At 45.8% G+C, this 18,160-nt stretch overlaps 1 protein-coding gene across 4 annotated transcripts in view; it reads left to right on the plus strand.

The window, feature by feature from the left end:
* Window positions 1-3,768: 3,768 nt before the first annotated feature.
* Window positions 3,769-18,160, plus strand: part of LOC111866119 (rap guanine nucleotide exchange factor 2) — a gene marked incomplete at its 5' end in the record, with an annotated part of 81,784 nt that continues 67,392 nt past the window's right edge. For all 4 annotated transcript variants that reach the window (XM_033752126.1, XM_023854744.2, XM_023854745.2 and 1 more), the window contains 1 exon segment: window positions 3,769-4,266. In XM_033752126.1, the coding sequence (XP_033608017.1) occupies window positions 3,797-4,266 (470 nt within the window).

Here is an 18,160-nt window from a genome sequence, read left to right on the forward strand (position 1 = left end):
CAGGGCGACGGACGGGGATGCCTGGACGTATCGGAGCGGCGTAAACTGGGGCTGCGGACCCAAGTATGAGAGATGCATAAGGGAACACAGGAGCTCGCTGTACAGGATATCAGAATAATAAGCAACCGTGACAGCCGACAAGGGGCAGTCATCACCTGGGGCTTGGGTATGGGGTTAACAAGTCCTCACCGTAATTTTATAAGGAATTTGGACAGATTTGTGTGGACTGAATTGATCTGGCTCAGGATAGGGACCATTGGAGGGCTCTTGTGAAAACAGTAATGAACTTTCTTGTTCCATAAAATGTTGGGAAATTCTTGAGTAGCTGCACAACTGACGGCTTCTCAAGCAGGGCTCTATCTCCAGGGAGTTAGTTAGAGGCCATCATCGGCCGCACGTAGCACTAGAACTTCCATCTTCAGGACAGAAGAATAAGCCAAGGGAGCAACCAGCATGACGCAGGTAGCTATAGAGCTCTGCTTGTTACCTGCTTCTTGCTGGTTTCCCCTTGGCTTAGTCTTCTACCCTGTAGATGGAGGCGACATGTTCCTCCGAAACGTCGGTTACCTCCAGCTTCCCCTGAAGACATCCTTAGGACTGTAACGCCGTGTAGTCCGTTGCAAGCGAGCCGAGGCCGAGGTACGCAGGATGTAGGCCTTATCAGAGTGCCCCTCGCCTGTGCGGTTTGTGTCCTACCTCTGCGTTGTTTCCTTTCTCAGGATATGGCTCTTCCGGTATGGAGAGGAACTTTTGTATTTGAAGTTTATTCTTCTTTCATTTCCCTCTTTTCTTCGGTGTTTTTGTTTTTTTTTTCTTCTTCCTATCTTACCTTCCATGTTCTCTATTTTTCTTTTCGAGTCTTCTACTTTCTTAACTTATGGCTTCCTTTCACTTTTCTGCCAACTTTGTTTTTACATTTTTATCTTTCCTTCCATTCTTTATCTATTTCTTTCCGTCTTCCTTTCGTTTGTGCCATCATTTATTTTTCCCCATTACTTCTTTTGATGTTTCTTTGTGGTTGTATTTTTCTGCTTCTTTCCCCTGCTTTTTGCTTCCAACTCTCTTTCCTTTTTTCTTTATTTCTCGGCCTTTACTCTGATTTAGTTCATTTATTATCTTCCTCTCCGTCCCTACCTTTCCTTTGACATGAGAGTTGGCAGCAGGTTCTGTCTGTCTGTCTGTCTGTATAGCAGTCAGTCTCAAAATAATGCCTGCAGAGCGCTCTGGTGATTGGCATCTCAACCGAGTGATGATAAACAAAATTACATTTTGACTTCAGCTTCCGGGAGACCTTTGCACAGAATGTCGCAAGTTTTCCGTTGTTTCGACATCACTGCAGTTGTCATCTTCAAGCTTTGGGGATTCGAAACCCTATTTATCTGCAGTGAACATTTTGACGGAGAAAACGCCGTGATTGGACGAAAAAAAAAACGGGTGCTGTCCAACAGGGAGCAACCATTTCAGGACACCGGCTGTCATGACAGGGGTTTTTCGTGGTTTTCCTCAGTCCAGGCAAATGCCAGGATGGTACCTAGATCAGGCGAGGATCTTTCCTTCCATATTCATTTCTATTCATCGTTCACCTGTCATCCAAGCTTTCGATAATGCATATTGTCGCTACTGAAGCGTGCACAAATTGCCAATTATTTGAAAAGTTCCATATTCTCGGATGTAACGCCGTGGAGTCAGTCAACCGACATTTCGCAGGAACATGTCGCATCCATCTTCAGGGTCGAAGAATAAGCTTCACACTGATCTGTTGCGTGGCTTATTCTTCAACCCTGAAGATGGATGCGACATGTTTCTACGAAACGTCTGTTGACTTTCAGCCGACTACACGGAGTTATATACCAGAAGATAAGAACTTCATAGCCGCCGCTGTGAGAACCTCAAGTCCTGCATGGGTAATAATTTATTTAGTGTGCTAAATGGACGCGCCCTCCTTTGGGGGGCGGGGGGGAGGTGTCGAAGGAGCCCTTAGTGTTGCCCCGAAACTCTCTCCTGCCTTGAACTGGTCTAGTCGTTTCGATGCCAGCATAGCCCTGATTACCGGATGTTTACATAGGCCACTTTCGCTTGACGCCGTGCTGGTGGCTGCGACCTACTTTATGGAACGCAGAACTCTGTTTTTGCTCACCGTTTGCTCCTTCTGATAATGCGCCATATACTGACAGTAACCGTTTTCTGTAAGTATTTCAGCCCCTGCAGTTGTAGGCTATTGAGTTCTGCGTGTAACATGTCCGTTCTAACCCTTTCCGCAATGGTTTTGTTTAGAGAAGCGGTCTTTTATTGCATCTTCATGATAACTCATAATTTATGTTATAGACAAGCCACGTAGTAACGTGTAGCCGTTAACAGATGGCAGCAGACGTATTTTTTTTAGATCTCCGACAGCTAAATAAATACGTACCAAATTGATCACTGCTTCAAAGCCAGTCCAGTCGTGTATGTAATGGAAAGGGTTAAAACATGCTATGTGGGCCACATCCAGAAACGAGAGAGTGGCTAGTTATATATGGACATGAAGATGGAGGCGGTATGTTCCTCCGAAACGTTATTAACCACCTACACTATACGGCGTCAACGCAGAACGCTACAGTATTAATCTTCACGGCCATGGGGATATTGAGTCTCGTGCCATGCTTTATTAATGCAGACATGTTTACTTAAATCAGGCTCGCTTTCTCCCTTCATAACAATCCATGACGTCATAACCTCCTAGCTACAGGCCGTGAGTTTAGACCTGGCCTCTGGATTACGCGCAGTAACATAGATGCGGAGGTATTAGCGGGGAAGTGGTTGCAGGTGCAGGCAGGCCGACGTACTGTAAGATCCTGTACTATCCCTTTAATCTTTACCTCAGTGGACTCGACCAAATCCACTGCGCATGCGTCTGACAGCGGCCAGGTCTAGAAACACGGACTGTACTGTGTGTAGCTTGGTTACCTCTGGAGTATATGGTTAAACGGTAATATGATGATATTACAGAAACGCATCGAGATAACAAGAAGAGTGGTTTATTTACCTCAGAGGTAATTTATGAAGTCAGGTAATAACGTATCAACAATGGAAGTCGAAACAGGTGGGGAAATGACCTACAGTTTACACCGAAGTGTGGAGACACTTGCACGCACTAGGAGCAGGGACATAAGGGTGCCTCCCATCTCGAAACCTGCAGAAACCTACTGATCTTGGTGTTTTGTGTACGAATAATTTATGGAAAGAGTATTCGTAATTCATAAAACATCAGTAGACTAATTTAAATCGACATTTAGGGAAGTTCAGATTATGGGTATTTTTGGCTTTATGACACACATGACCTCATCGGAAATTTTGTGTGAAACTATTTTCATCGTACCAAAGGAAGGCTGTTTTAGGTAACTCGCCAGATTTATGACTGTACAATTACGTGTAAGAACATGTTTTCTTATATATAATGTGGTTTGAACATTTTTGCAATTATACCCCAAAGCAGTGTAAAAAGTTTTATTCATAAGAAGTTCATGGTGAATCCTGTGTGTACGGAGCGTGATGGGATCCAGGTTTATGAACTGCGCTCTGAAGAAGAGCTCTGATGTGGTGTGGTATATTGTGCGTCTTGTGAGGAGTGGAACTGTTCCCATAGCGGGAAGTGCCAAGTCAAATGAACGACATCTGTAACAATGTATACAGAAATGTGCAGTAAAATTTGAAGATATTGGGGGGGGGGCATTTTTGGAAATGCGTGCAACATGGCGGATCTTTAAGGCGACATCACACACACACATATATAAATCAAAAATAAAAATATAAAGAAATGCATAAACACTCGACTCAGTTATTGATGCAGCACCGCCAGTATAAATCCGAGATGGGCGGCTTTAACAATGGCACTGTGCCCTCAGCGGGCCCCTGCAAAGTGGGTGGTGTGTGCCCCAAAAGGCCCGGTCCACTGGAACCCATAAGACGGTGGAATTCCTTCCATTCCCGAGACCGCCGGAGCAACACAGTGTCTGCAAGTGTTGAGCACTTCCGGCAGCAGCAGCAGAAGCTGAAGAACTCGATCCTGGTGTCGAGCAGTGCCCCTTCTGCTTCTGCGCTCGGCGCTGCGGCAGGCTTGATGGGAGTCGCAGCGGGAGCTGGGGCGGGTCTGGCAAATGAGCGGTGCAGTGCTCGGCCGGTGTCCCGCGTCATGGCCCTCCGTTCCGAGTCGGCCGATGTACCCTCGCCCAGAGGACAACACCCTCCACCCCCGCCAGCCTTTCCCAGGAGGAGGTTCTCAGTCTGGTAAGGTTACAACTCATGTTAACTGTTTGATGAAGTGATTTACTGCGAAGTGTTCCCGACACAGTGTTTCCTGCAGTTGATTTACGAGTAAACACCGTAGTTCTTGCAGCTACATTCCTCCAATAACCGTGGCCTCATTTACAGCAGTTGGCCATTCTTGTCTGGAGTTCGTCTTTTGCGTCCATCTCAGCACTTCGGAGCTCTGCGTCTTCCTGTCATCTCAGCCTGGGCCTTCCCACTTTTCATGCACCTTGTTGCTATTTCCCGGATGTTATCTCATCTGCCCGTGTCTCAATTATATGCCCCAGACACTCCAGGCGTTTCCTTTCTGATGTCCGCCACCAGATCAGATGTTCCATACCTTAACCTTAGTTTCTGAATATCTTCCCCGGTCTAGGAAACCGAAATTAACGGCCGTGGGGATCCGTTGCGCTGACCACGCGACACCCTCTATCCGCTAAAGTTGGCACTAAAATTTGCCGACAAGCGGCGGTCGCTCGGTCGGTATAATTCCCTTGCGGACTAAAATCACGGAGTTTTTTCCTTCTGAATATCCTCCAGGAGGCAGTGTACCAAAACAGGTTGCTTGTTTATTGTGAAGATAAGTCAAATGATACTGGCTCAAAGTGGATCCACCATTCCGAATTTGTCACGTTTTACACATTCCACAGGCATTCGCGGGCCACACTTTTATAATAAATCATCATCATCATCATCGGCAAAACAGCCCCTTGTGAGCCACAGCCGTCCCTAGGAGGGTCTGACAGACTGCATCCGGTTTGCACTTCGCATTTCGCGACAGTAATTCTTCCACAGAACATGCCGTCAGCCCTGCGTCCAACCCCGAGTCTGGAGGACCAGGTATACCCCCAGGGACCGGGTTCACTTTTTGTCACCCTCTACGATCCGCAGGCCTGCGGTGGAGGTGTAACCCACCTTCAGACGGGGACTGAGATCTGTCGGTCTTCTTCTTTTGCGTCTCTTTACCTCCGTCCTTCCTTTGTTTCGTTTTTTGTTCTGTCTCTCTCCTGAATTCCTTTTCTTTTTAGCAAATATTTATCCGCTTTGCCGTGTTGTGCAGGTCACGTCAGTTTTTGGCTAACTTTACAGCTGGATCCGCCATGAATGTCGTCCATGGACGCTTACGTACCTGTAACCACACTTACGCATTTCTGTCGTGAAGTAGGCTTATGCGATCTCTGTCCGCCTGTCTCTGTCTATCTTCCCTGTGAACTTCTGAATGCCTGAACCAGTCTTTACGAAAATCGGCATGTATGTCATGACACATGAGCCCATCTCAACGGCGTACTCCATAAGTCCCTCCCATCAGTCTGTGTGTCTCTCCTTTCGTTGCCAGTGATCGGGGCCATAGTCTCAGCCAGTTTAGTCCACGCCGCATTTTCACACGCAACGTAAAATTTTAAACATTCGAATTTATGTTCCTCCATGGAATAAAACCTTTCCATTCATCTAACGTGCGATTAATTTTCGTGATCAGAATGCTTTAGCGACACGGCCCTGCAATGGCTAATTGAGGATTCATAAGTTATCTTCCCGGGAGTGTATATTGATTATTGCATTTTGGTTTTGAATTGATAACATTCTCTGTGTGACGTGGCTCATTAACTCGTAGGCTCATCCTTCAGAAAGCTCGCCGCTTCAGGGAGAAATTACATTATTTAATCTTCAGTTGCTGATGTCATTATCCCGTGAAAATAATGGCTGTGACGTCACGCGAGAGTACAAAGGAAGGCAACAGTACTTGTCCCTTAATTAAAACCGAAACCAGTTGCTGCAATTAGAAGGAATATCTCACGTGAGAGTCTGGCCGTATCCGGATTATTTATATCGCAAGCTGTCAGTCCGCCGATTTTGGTTTCCATGGTTACCAACTTGGTTATACTGCGCATTCCAGGTGTAATGTGTGTTTATGTGGTTTCTCTCCTGTTTCTCTTTAGAATTATTGTGTGTTACGAAACGTTAGTATGCCGTAACAGGGTGCCTTTGAAGTAAATAATAGCGGTTTGAATTAATTTTGTGACACGTAGACACGTTGCTAAGCAACGGCCGCGAAATAAACAGCTATACAATAGCCGTTGCTAAGTAGTGGCTCCGTAAACTTTTACTTTTATTCTCTTCAGAGATGATGTTAGATAAGAGTTCAGTTGCACAAAATATCTGGTCGTGATCCTCAAAGGACTTGGCGCCAAGACGAACTGATTGACGGTAAACCTCCAGTCTTAAGGTCACTTTGACGTTGACTTCTTTCAGTTTGACTAAGAGTCTTCAGCATCTCAGGCGGTTAGTCGCCGATTTCACACCATGACGGCCCGTGTTCGAGTCCAGGTGAAGTCGTGGTATTTGTGGTGGACAAAGTGGCACTGGAGCAGGTTTTCTCCGAGTACTTCTCTTTCCCCTGCCATTCCCATTCCAGCGACTGCTCCACGCTTATCATCATCATTCGCCGGCTGGTACAATAGGCCAGTTGGTGGCCGGCGTACCAAGTGGACAGCCTCGTCCCACCCCAAGAAACTAAAAGAAACCAAGTCTTGAGACGGTAGTTAGAAGAGTAGGAGTTAGTTCTGGGGCAGTCGGCAAGCAGTAAGAACGTGAGCACGGAAGCAGAGGACATTGGGATCCGTCACCAGACAACGACTGGTGAAGAGGCAGCAGACTGGGAAGCCTTAATACGTGCTGTACTGAACTGGAGAGTGTGTGAAGTAGCAACAGCGTTATAGTTACTTAGAGCTACGATTAGTAAATCCAGTTATCAATCCAAACCCCGTCGATAGTCACTCATACACGTGACAATATTAACTTCATTCTTTATTCCATATTATATCGGAATAAATTCGTATCATGGGAATTGTTAGTGGGGGCTTTCGCATGGATGAGAGTGAGTATTTACAGTCAGTTTCTCGGGGTTCTTTAAAATTTTCCTGTGGTCAGTGTCTCGTGATTTCCTTTCCATATGTTCTATTTAATTGTTTCTTTTTGCAGTTAACTGAATCCGGGGGCACGCGGTAGCGTAGTTTTTTTATTGCTAGTGGGGTGGACCTAAGTCCCTTGTACTGCGGCCACTTCTGGCCTGTTGTACCAGCCCGAGATGATAGGTGAGTGTGATTGTGGAGCAATTGGTGGAATGAAGATTGGCAGGGGAAACAGAAGTACTCTGTGAAAACCTGCCTCAGCGCCACTTTGTCCACCACAAATCGCACTTTACCAGACCCGGCATCGAACCCGGGCCGCCGAGAGGTGGGAAGGCAGCGACTAACCGCTTGAGCTATGGCGCTGCCCCCATAGCGTAGTTGGTTGAGACACTATGCTACAAGTTGGAAGGTCGCGGTTTCGTTGCCCGATGAGGTCATTGGATTTTTCGGTCGACCTATTCCTTTTAGCCGCCCTATGGCCGACTCAGCCTCTAACAGAAACGAGTACCAGCAATCTTCCCGGGAGTAAAGGGCGGTCGGCGCGTAAGGCTGACAGACTCACACATCTGCGAACCGATTGTCTAGAAAATGTGGGAGCCTCGACGTCTCACAACCCTATGGGCCTCCACGGCCTGTTAGAGGGATAGCTTAACTTTTTACAATTGAATGCCATAGGTCCAGTTCTGAGTTACTGGTAACGTGGTTAATTGAGTAGTAAAGGAAGAACTGAAACGCTTAGCCAATCATGTGCCACAAATCGCATTTCTCTATCAATCAGAATTTGCGATAAATTCCAGCAGGCGTGCGCAATCGAAACCCCTTCCCTATTTCTCATTCAGTGTCCTCTGGGAAATCCTGGAGGTTATGTGAACTGCGGCACAGAATTACGTGACGCAGCTCTGCATAACCTCCGCCATCCTCAACCCCCAGAGCCGTATTATTACGTGTTAGAGAAAAACTTCAAGAAGATGGGGGTTTGGGTGGGGGGTGGGGTGAAAATTAACGCCACCACACACAGTTCTAGACGTGCTGGTATGAGAGTAATTTGCAAATAAATTGCACCCAATTTTCCCTGTAACAAAGCCCTCTCTCCTGTTCGTATAATCTTCTTGCTATTAAAACTGTGTGTCCTAATTCTTTTTAATGTCCCGTCCGTAAGTACCGCCACAGTTGCGAGGATATGTCCTGTCGGTCTAGCATTTTCATTTTATTGTGTGGAGTCCTCTACGTGGAGGGTCCTCATAAGCACAGAGCGACAGTGACACAGTCCTGGAAACAAAAATTACTTCCTGCAGATTCTAAGGCATGTTAAAAAACTAAATAGTGGAGTGGTAATTGAGTTCCGTGGGTTCGTGCCTTGTTGGGTTAAGGGCGGTGGATCTGGGGTCCTTTCAAAGCTTTTTATTTTATACAGCTAATTCTCAAACTGTTGTCCGCGCCACCACACTAGTGTTAGATTAGCATAATGTGACATGACGCCGGCATAGCGGAGCCAGAGTAGATGTTAATTGCTAGGCAACGACTTGGTTAAGATTTCCCGCTGAAATAAACACACGCAACAATAGAAGGAGCACACGGTGTTGTATCGCAGAAGATGCAATTCTTCATACCCACCGCTGTGAGAAGCTCAACTTCATCTGCTGAAGAGTTCTTCATGCCCACCGCTGTGAGAAGCTCAACTTCATCTGCTGAAGAGTTCTTCATGCCCACCGCTGTGAGAACCTCGACTTCATCTGCTGAAGAGTTCTTCATGCCCACCGCTGTGAGAACCTCGACTTCATCTGCTGAACAGTTCCTCATACCCACCGCTGTGAGAACCTCAACTTCATCTGCTGTTTAATCACGCCCTGCAGAATATCAGGAATTGGTTTTTGGCCTGCGCCATTGTGCCCTGTATTATGTACTTAACGATATTTGTGTAAGAGCTGTAACGAAAATATCAGGAGGAAACCGCCTCTGTGAAATGTACAGTTGTAACGGGAAATTGTGTTGAAGTTTATGTCTGTAAATTTGAACCCCGCCGTCAATAATGACAAATGGACGCCGGATGCTGTCGAATATACGTAATGTGCCCCCCCCGTGTAATTCGCAAGGCTAAAATGAAATCAAAACGATTTAATACAGCAAACTATCGAAATATTTTTTAGCATTTTCGAATATATATTTGATTGATTTTTATATGTTAGTCTGAACTTGCGCAAATTAAACGAACAGAAACATTTTCATGAACTTTCTGTAGGAGAGAACAGCTCATTGTGTTTATGCAAAGGCTGTAATTGGCCCGACCACAGTGGCCGCGCGGTCTAAGGCGTGAACCGTCTTCGCTTTCTCAAACACTGGGATCGTGGGTTTGAATCCCACTCGAGGCATGGATATATGTGTGCGTTTATTCTGTTTGTGTTGTCCTATGTAGGTAGCGGCCTTCCGCTCCATAGCTCAAGCGGTTAGTCGCTGTCTTCCCACCGCGGCGGCCCGGGTTCAAACCCGGTCTGGTCAGGTGGGATTTATGGTGGACAAAGTGGCGCTGCGGCAGGTTTTCTCCCAGTACTTCGGTTTCCCCTGCCAGTCTTAATTCCACCAATTGCTCCACAATCACCCTCACCTATCATTTGGGGCTGGTACAAGGGGCCCGAAGTGGTCGCAGTGCAAGGGACTTAGTCCCACTCCACTAGCATTGAAAAATAATAGGTAGCGGCCTTGCGACAGGCTGATCCCCCATCCAAGGTATTCCTACCGACTGTGTAAAAGATCGTGAAACTGAAAAGGTGGCCAAGGCCCAACAAGGGGCTGTAGAGACATAGGTAGGTAGGTGGATGAATGGACGGACGGACGGATGGATGAAGGCTATGATTGAAAGCAGGAACAAAGTTGGGCTTCTCCCTCTGTTCTATAGCCACGTCACGTGGGACCACTAGCTTCATGACAGTGAACAGGCTGTCGCTGTGATGCAGTTGGTTTTCGGTCCTCGTTTCCATGGAGACGAAACAAAAGACTGCTGAATGCAGCTTGTAGCTTTCACCACAAGCACTGTTGACATTAATTAGTGTTAAACAGCGAGAGAATGGGTGCATGTCCAGATAGGGCCACGTCGAACCTGTAAATGATGAACGTTAGAGCGAGAGCGCTGGTTTCAGTAGTCACAAAGCGATTTCTTGAAATGGCTGTCTCATGATGGCGCGTTTCGTTGGTCATTCTGCTTTTTTTTTTTAATTATTTTCTGCCGCATAACTCGAGAAGTGTAGTTCATTTTGCAAACAGCATGCCAGACAGACATCATGCAGTAGAGGCGTCCTTGAGACGCTGATAGTCACTCAGTTGGTCGAGAAATTACGTGCCCTTTATGAAACCCAAAAAGTCACTTTAATAGCATACCGTCATTGTTCTATAAAGATAAAAGTAGGTGTATGAGGTCATCAGGGAGCCGGGATAGCTCAGTCTGTATAGCGATTGGCTACGGGCTGGACGACAGAGTGGTCGGGGTTCGAGTCCTGGTAGGGTCAAGAATTTTCTCCATGTCCAGACCGGCTTTGAGGTTCACCCAGCCTAGCCGGAGGGTACCGGAGGCTCTTTGCCCGGGGCTAATGTGACCAGGGCGTGAAGCTGACCACTCACCTCCAGCTACTGTCGAGGTCCTCTCGTCAGAGAGAACGCCCCACATCAGCAAGCCTCCAACTGCCTGACATTAATAAGAATCTGGTCGCAAGCCTCAAGTGAGTGTTTTATTCCAGGACATTAAAGGGTCTAGGATGGGAGATTATGTTTCACACTTGTATGAAGATAAAGCTGAAGATATCCCTGTGCCTAATTAAGCACCACGTCCTGAAGGCGTATGGAGGAACAGATATAGCTCCATATATTCTTAACTGCAGCACTATATTGTGGCGAGTGGCTAGCTTCACGTCCTGGTCTTTATGCTCCAAGCAAATAATTCTAGATACCCCTTCGATAGGAGGGAGGGTCGGTGGGCGGGCCCCAGAGCCAATCTGGACGCTGTGGAGAAGAGAAAAATCGCTTGCTCCTACCGGGAATCAAACCTCGGCCTCCAGGTCATAGTTCCGGCTTCGCGCTTGTAAATTAAGGGTTTCTGGCCATGGGACCCCCGTGCAATGCAGGGGGGAATGGGTTGCTTCTGGCCTGACTTTAAATGAGAGGCGAAGAAGGGATTTACTGATTGGTCTGTACTTTGTACCGTTAATAAAATTCATGAATGTAGTCCACCAGCCGGGCTCATAAAGTTTATATTTATAGCAGACAACCTCGAAGGAGGGAAGAGAGTTCCATCACCGCAGCCAGGAATTCCGAACTTAACGGTCACTGAACCTGGTCGGTTCTTGTGCATAGTGATTTAAATACATCTGAGGAGTGTGGGTCTATGATTGGTTCCTAGAAAAGGTTTCCGAACCTCGGTTTGTTCTTCCATCTGATCATTTATCCGTTTAATTTGTATCCTGGTCTTCTGTTTGTGACTGACGGACTGGTTTGACCTCTCCGCCCCGTGGCAGCGGACATTCAAAGCTCTCGATGTCATGCTACCTACGCTACTGGAAATTTATGGACTTCAAAATATGAAAATTCCAGAAGGAAAATTAGCCGTAAATACCGTATAAAGCAGTTATATTACAGTTTATATCGCACTGCTGCATGTAGCACGAATGGAGGAGAAAAGGAATGCGTATAGGTTATTGGTGGGGAAGCAAGAAGGAAGGAGACCACTGGGAAGACCAGGACGTAGGTGGGTGAACAATATTAAAATGGATCTTAGATAGGATGGGATGGTATTGATTGGATTGATCTGCCTCTGGATAGGGACAAGTGGAGGGCTCATGTGAACACGGTAATGAACCTTCGGGTTCCATAAAATGCTGGGAAATTCTTGAGTTGCTGCACAGTTGGCGGCTCCTCCAGAAGGGCTCAGCTCCATGAGTAAGTACATCGTACTGCTAAGCACTGTCTAATTCTGAAGGAAGAATGTAATATCCTGGGAGTTTCAGAGGGACGCAAGAGAAATGTGTTAGGATTCATGCTGTTCGGAACTTACGAATGGAAAGTAAAAGTAAAGTAAGTAAAGCTATCCCCGAAACGGGCTGTGGAGGTCCATAGGGCTGTGAGACGTCGAAACTCCCACATTTCTATACAATCGGCTCATAGATGGCGGTAAGGTTGATAAATACGCAGAGAAATTTAATATTGAAACCGCTCAGAAAATACTGAATTCGGTGTAGCAACTAGGCTACGGCCTGGACGGCCGGGGTTCGATTCCCGGTAGGGGCAAGATTTTTCTCATCACAGCGTCTGCACCGGCTCTGGGGCCCACTTAGTGTGCTATCCAGTGGGTGCCGAGGGTAAAGCAGCAGAGGCGTGAAGCTGACCACTCATCTCCATTTTGTGCTCAAGTCAATAATGGTGGAGCTATTCCTCCACTTGCTCATACGCGTTCATGGCTTCTCCTTCATTAGGGATAACTTTACGTTATTTACCTCTACCGTTAAGAAAATTTGGTTTTGGAACCCCAGAAGCATAGAATAAGATGAGAATAGTTTCTTACGTGGGAGTGTGATTTTTTTTAATTCATTAATTTCAAAATATCGGATTTTTGAACACGAAACTTGTGAACGTTGTGATATAGCGGCAAGTTCGTGTTAATACGTAACTGAGCTAGAGTGACACAAGTGCCCTGTAATACGCTTCTCCCTTGTCACCGATGACACATCGTGACGTATCTGTTTAAGTCATGGCAGAAGAATAAACTTCATAATAACGGTGTCCGTTACAATAGCCTGTAGCGTAACATTTCCCGTTTACATGAATGGACCGCAGCCAGGCAGGATAGACTCCCCGCCGCACACCGAAACCTTACTAGTGGGGGTCATTGGGTCGCATTTGCTTGTTATTGCCATGTGATTGAGTGTGACTGTAGACGGGGTGTCGATTGGTAATCGGATTTATGGAACACTTACAGAACGGAACTACAAATAACCGTGACAGTCTCGCTGAGTTACACACCCCGGTGATTACTGTAACTACAGCATACATAAAATCTTCTGTCTTAACTAGCCGTTGCTTGGTATCGGGTACTAACGGCGTACGTGCTTTTCATTTCTCACAACTGTAATTCTTTAACTGACGCAATCTACAAAAAGTCAAAGTAACATTGCGACTGACGGTCAGCCAGCCAGTCTCATGACCAAATATTTATTACTGTTTGACAGTTACGGTCTTGTTTTTGTGGGGCGCCCTCTCTGACGAGAGGACGGGTCTCTCTTTTGTATATACTGCTGGCCCTTGCCAGCGCAGTCTTTCTCGGGTCCGAGTCCCTTTGGACTCGGCGACCATATTTTACTGTCCACTGAGCTGTTCCTTAGCAGCGGCTGTTGTACTGTCGCCTGATTTTGGCAGTGGGTCTACATAGACTATGTTCTTGGCGTGACGGCAGTATTTTGCTGCACACAGAGAGGTGTGTTGTGTTATGTGCCGAGGACGGAGTGTCGCAACGGTATTGAGACGCATCTATCGGCGTCCCTTCACTTGCTCGCCCGGCCACGTCCGCTTGTGTCTCGTGTTAGGTATAATTGCAGTTTAGTGCTTTATTGAGATGCTTTCAGTCAGCAAATCTTGTAAGAACTGTCCTCGGAATTCAGTTTTCTCTAAAAGCGAAGTTTAGTTTATTTTTTTTTGCCAAGCCAGCAAGCAGTCATTTGAACCTGTTACGTTGTCTTTTGTTGGTTTACTCTAAGTTCTCGCCATGCAGACTTGAAACGGCAGAAATGTTTTTGTGTTTCTGTTGGCCCAGTGCCAGAAACAATAAACATGAAAATGTATGATGAGAAGAAGGAGACCTCGGTGTATGGGCGATATATCCCGTTTGTATCACGGAAGTGGAAGTTTCCTCGGCTCGTTCGCTTTATGGCGCGAAGGGCGACGCAACGCGGAAGCATCTCTATCATTGCCCACTTTAAAATGTCGCGAGCTTCCTGTGGCTCTCCTGTGTCTGCAGGCAGGTTCAGCATTCACATGCTCGATGCTCGCCTCTTTTCGGTAGTCCGACAGAAGTTCATATCTTGCATCTCATGTGATAAGGTCTACGTTTGAATGTTTGTCCGTGTGGTTGTCATGAAGATGTTTTTGAAGTGGACCTGTGGCTCCATATGTGGTTACATTCACGTTCCGGTCGCTTTAACCCAAGGTTTCTCGTTATATACAATGGGGTTAGGTGGTCTCACAGCCTGTCTGAGCCTGCCGTTGAATAAACCATGGTTGAGCAATATGATGATCAATTAGCCTGTCGACAAGAGAAAATAAAATTACCCGCTGTTTAAAATTGTATAGATTCTAAAGACTGTTGTTGTCTCTGTGATTATGTATCAGTTTTTTAGAGAATTGTGGAACAGACTTCAGGAAAATAGGTTATGTACTCTGTATATTTCATATCTCGTGTTGATTCACCAAGTCTTGAACACCTGGTTCCTCTTGGATGTGGGCCTGTTACCTAGTTCCAGAAAACTCTTTCTGTAACAACGTGTGACTCGCTTTCTTCGTAATCATCGGATTTGAGACGTGGTTGCGGGACACCCTGTGGGCCGTTCTGTGTTTGGATGGGTGTGGCGGAGATACGAGTGATTGTATTGCCTGGAAATCAATACCAGATGGGCACCATGCTGCAAGAAAATCTGGCTCGTTGCGGTTTCTCTATCGATTAGGGCGACATCTGTTATAAATCGATGTTTACATAACGTTCACCGTCTATAATCGGACGTCTTGCGATGTATCGTAAAGCACGAGAAAGGATGTAGCGGTCGAGAAGTGCGCGCAAGCGCACAGTGTAATCGGCTGTGAGAAATCTGAACATCGGAAGGCGATCACAGGTTACGAGCCGGTTTAGGCTGAATGTAATCTATAAACTGGTTCAGGTTGAATATTAAGTTAGATACTGATACGGGTTGAATTAAATCTATTAACTGATTTAGGTTGACTTATCATGAACTGATTTAGGTTGACTCATAATATTAATTGATTTAGGTTTAATGTGCTCTGTGAACTCATTTAGTTTTTGTGTGATGTGTGATCTGGTTTAGGTCGAATATTAATCTATGAGCTGATTTAAGTTGGCTGTAGTCTGTGAACTAGTGTAGGTCGCATATTCAGTTATGAACTGATTTGGGTGTAATCTGTGAACTGGTTTAGGTCGAACATTAAGTTGTGAACTGATTGAAGTTGAATATTAAATATGAGTTCTTAGTTTTCTGCTTGAATTTTGTTGATTGCTTGCTTGGCTTACTTTTCGACCCTGAAGATGAAGGCACAGCGTTTCTCCGAAGAATCTATGAAGTTCATCAGACTACACGGCGTCACATCGCACTGCTACTTGTAGTCACCGCAACATTTTGTTCGAACTGCATTAAAGGCAGAAGTCTTCGCAGTATAGCGAACGTTAATAAGCGTGGACTGCGACTTGACTCGAAAATAACTCGAAGCTGGTGAAATGGGCTTGAGTCAGTTTGTGCTCTTAAAGTCTTACCGGAAACAGATGCTACTAGACCGATGTGAACGAGTTTTGGTTCGCCTGACATTCACTACAGAGATTAATTTATATTGAAATGTACGAGTAGTTTCGGAGCCATGACAGGTGACACACAGATGCATGTTGTTACGACCATGTTTTTATATCATGAATAAAATAATCAATTACCTGTATTCTTTGATATGACGCCGTGTAGCGCGGTACTGAAAGCTGCCGTTTTGGAGGAACTTGCTACTTTCATCTTCACTCTACCCTGAAGATGTCTGCATCAGTTTCCTCCGAAACGATGACTTTCCGTAGCACCCTACACGGCGTCACATCTCACGAAAGAGTACACCATACATAAGGTCTCGTGAATATAATTGGGCCTTTCAGGTTGTCATTGTTGAAGATTATCATTGTTAGCAAGGATTTTAAATGTTGCGTATTTAAATTGCTGGAATGATAGTGTGAAGCCAGCAACTCGCGCCTGCGCACTGAAATGGCACAGAGGACGTGCTTCTCTCTCTCAGTAACACTTCCAAATATTCACGTTAATGGCTTTCATTAAGGGGTTTGGGACTTGTTTTTAATTGGATTCTATTCCAGCAGATGGCATTACTATCCATTTGGAAAGGATGCAGCATAGACTTTAAGGGGGGGGGAGTTAAACTGAATAAAGTGATTTTGTGCCGGCTTGTTCCACAGAGGTTTGAGTTAAGACTTACGAAAAATTTATTGTCTTTATGGGGGTGGTGATCAGTTTCGTATGCCCATGTACAGAATGATTCGAAAGTTCTGATACGGTTTAAAATTATTACACGAATACTGTTATACAAAACTCTGTGGCGTTGAGTGCTTCTTGAGAAGCCGCCAGTCGCTTAGCTGCTCAAGAATTTCCCAACATTTTATTGCACTCGAGGGTTCGTTACCACTTTCACAGTTCATACTACTCCATCCCACTTCCCTAACAACCATTTTAATATTATCTTCTCATCTCTTCTAGGTCCTCCTGGTCTCTTCCTCTGGCTTTCCAATAAATATCCTGTATGCATTCCTCTTCACCATGCGTTCTACATGCCCTGCCTAGTATACAGCCCATTGAAATTTCATCCACGTTTTTATTTGAACAGACCTCTGCGAGTTTATAGGTTCTGGAAATATAGCCGCATTTATGTAAGATATTAAATTTGGTGGAATAACGGTCTGCTGCTGCTACTGTACCCATCTCTGCGCCCCTTTCTACAGGGGAAACCCCCCAACTGTTTCACACTTACGCACGGAATATGCTTTCTCACTGCCATCTGTCGGTCAGTCGTGTAACTACTACGGCCATCAACAGATGATGGGATGTGGATGGATTGTGAGTAGATCGAAGGCCGGAATTGCTGTGTTGATCAAAGCACATTATTATGAGGTACTAGAATGACTATAGACGGGGTTTGGATTGCTGTTTGGTTTTATTGAACGCTTACAGATTACAAGCAACTATAGCGCTATCGCTAATTCACACGCTCTGCGGTTTATTACAGCATGTAATATGTGTTCTCAGTCTGTTGTTGCCGTTGCTTGTTAGCGGCTTCCAACGGCGGACGCTCCCCTTACTCTGGGTTCCCGGACTCCCCCCCCGTGCTCACAAGGACTGAACCGCAGCAGTTATCTCTGAGTCACCAACCACCCACTTCACTTCACTGACTGCAGCTCCCAACTCGCCTGCATATAACATCTCGGCACGGACCGCGTAGAAAAATCACCACTCCTATTTTAATTGTTTCTTAATGGGCCGTGCAGAAAAGGGATCTTAACTCTGTTTGGGCCCTTTGGAAAGGGCTGTCTCTTTTTACAGGTCACAGATGTTAGCATATTTGTTTTTTTCGTGCCTTATGTTTCGTAGTTCATGAAGTAATGTCCCTGATTAAAAAGTGATCTTACAGCCCCAAAACAACAGAAGTCTCGTCGCTAAACTCCTCATTGTTTGTAACTTTTATAGGACCTCGAGGCCCTCATCCTCCCTCAAAGGGAAAACGAAACTTAGTTTTCAGTGTTCAGGCAAGTGATCTCTTCTACGTGTATACTAAATCGTTAATGTTTTGTGTTGTTGCTTGCCCCGGGAAACACAGCATCCAGTGTAGCACAGCTCTGCAAAGCCGTAATCATGTATCTGCGACCTACATCGAGTTTTTTGTTCCCAGTTCTGTCTGGCTTAGCATTATGTACGTGTCTGCCCGGGCAACGTACTACGGGAACTTAGCCAGTCAAGCCATTGCGCATGCGTGCACGTACGCGAGGGCATCCAGTCTTCTGTGTGTAGTAAAATGTCAAATTTAAAGAGGCGCGTTGGTAGAAACTACCATGTTCGCCGGGATATGAGGCGAGATTTCCTTTTTCAAATACTGCATTGTCACGTGACTATAGACGGGGTGTGGATTGGATATCGGATTTATTGACCACTTGAACGCACGAGTCT

This window comes from Cryptotermes secundus, unplaced genomic scaffold, assembly GCF_002891405.2.
Source record: "Cryptotermes secundus unplaced genomic scaffold, Csec_1.0 scaffold318, whole genome shotgun sequence".
In the NCBI taxonomy this organism is placed as follows: Eukaryota; Metazoa; Arthropoda; class Insecta; order Blattodea; family Kalotermitidae; genus Cryptotermes; species Cryptotermes secundus.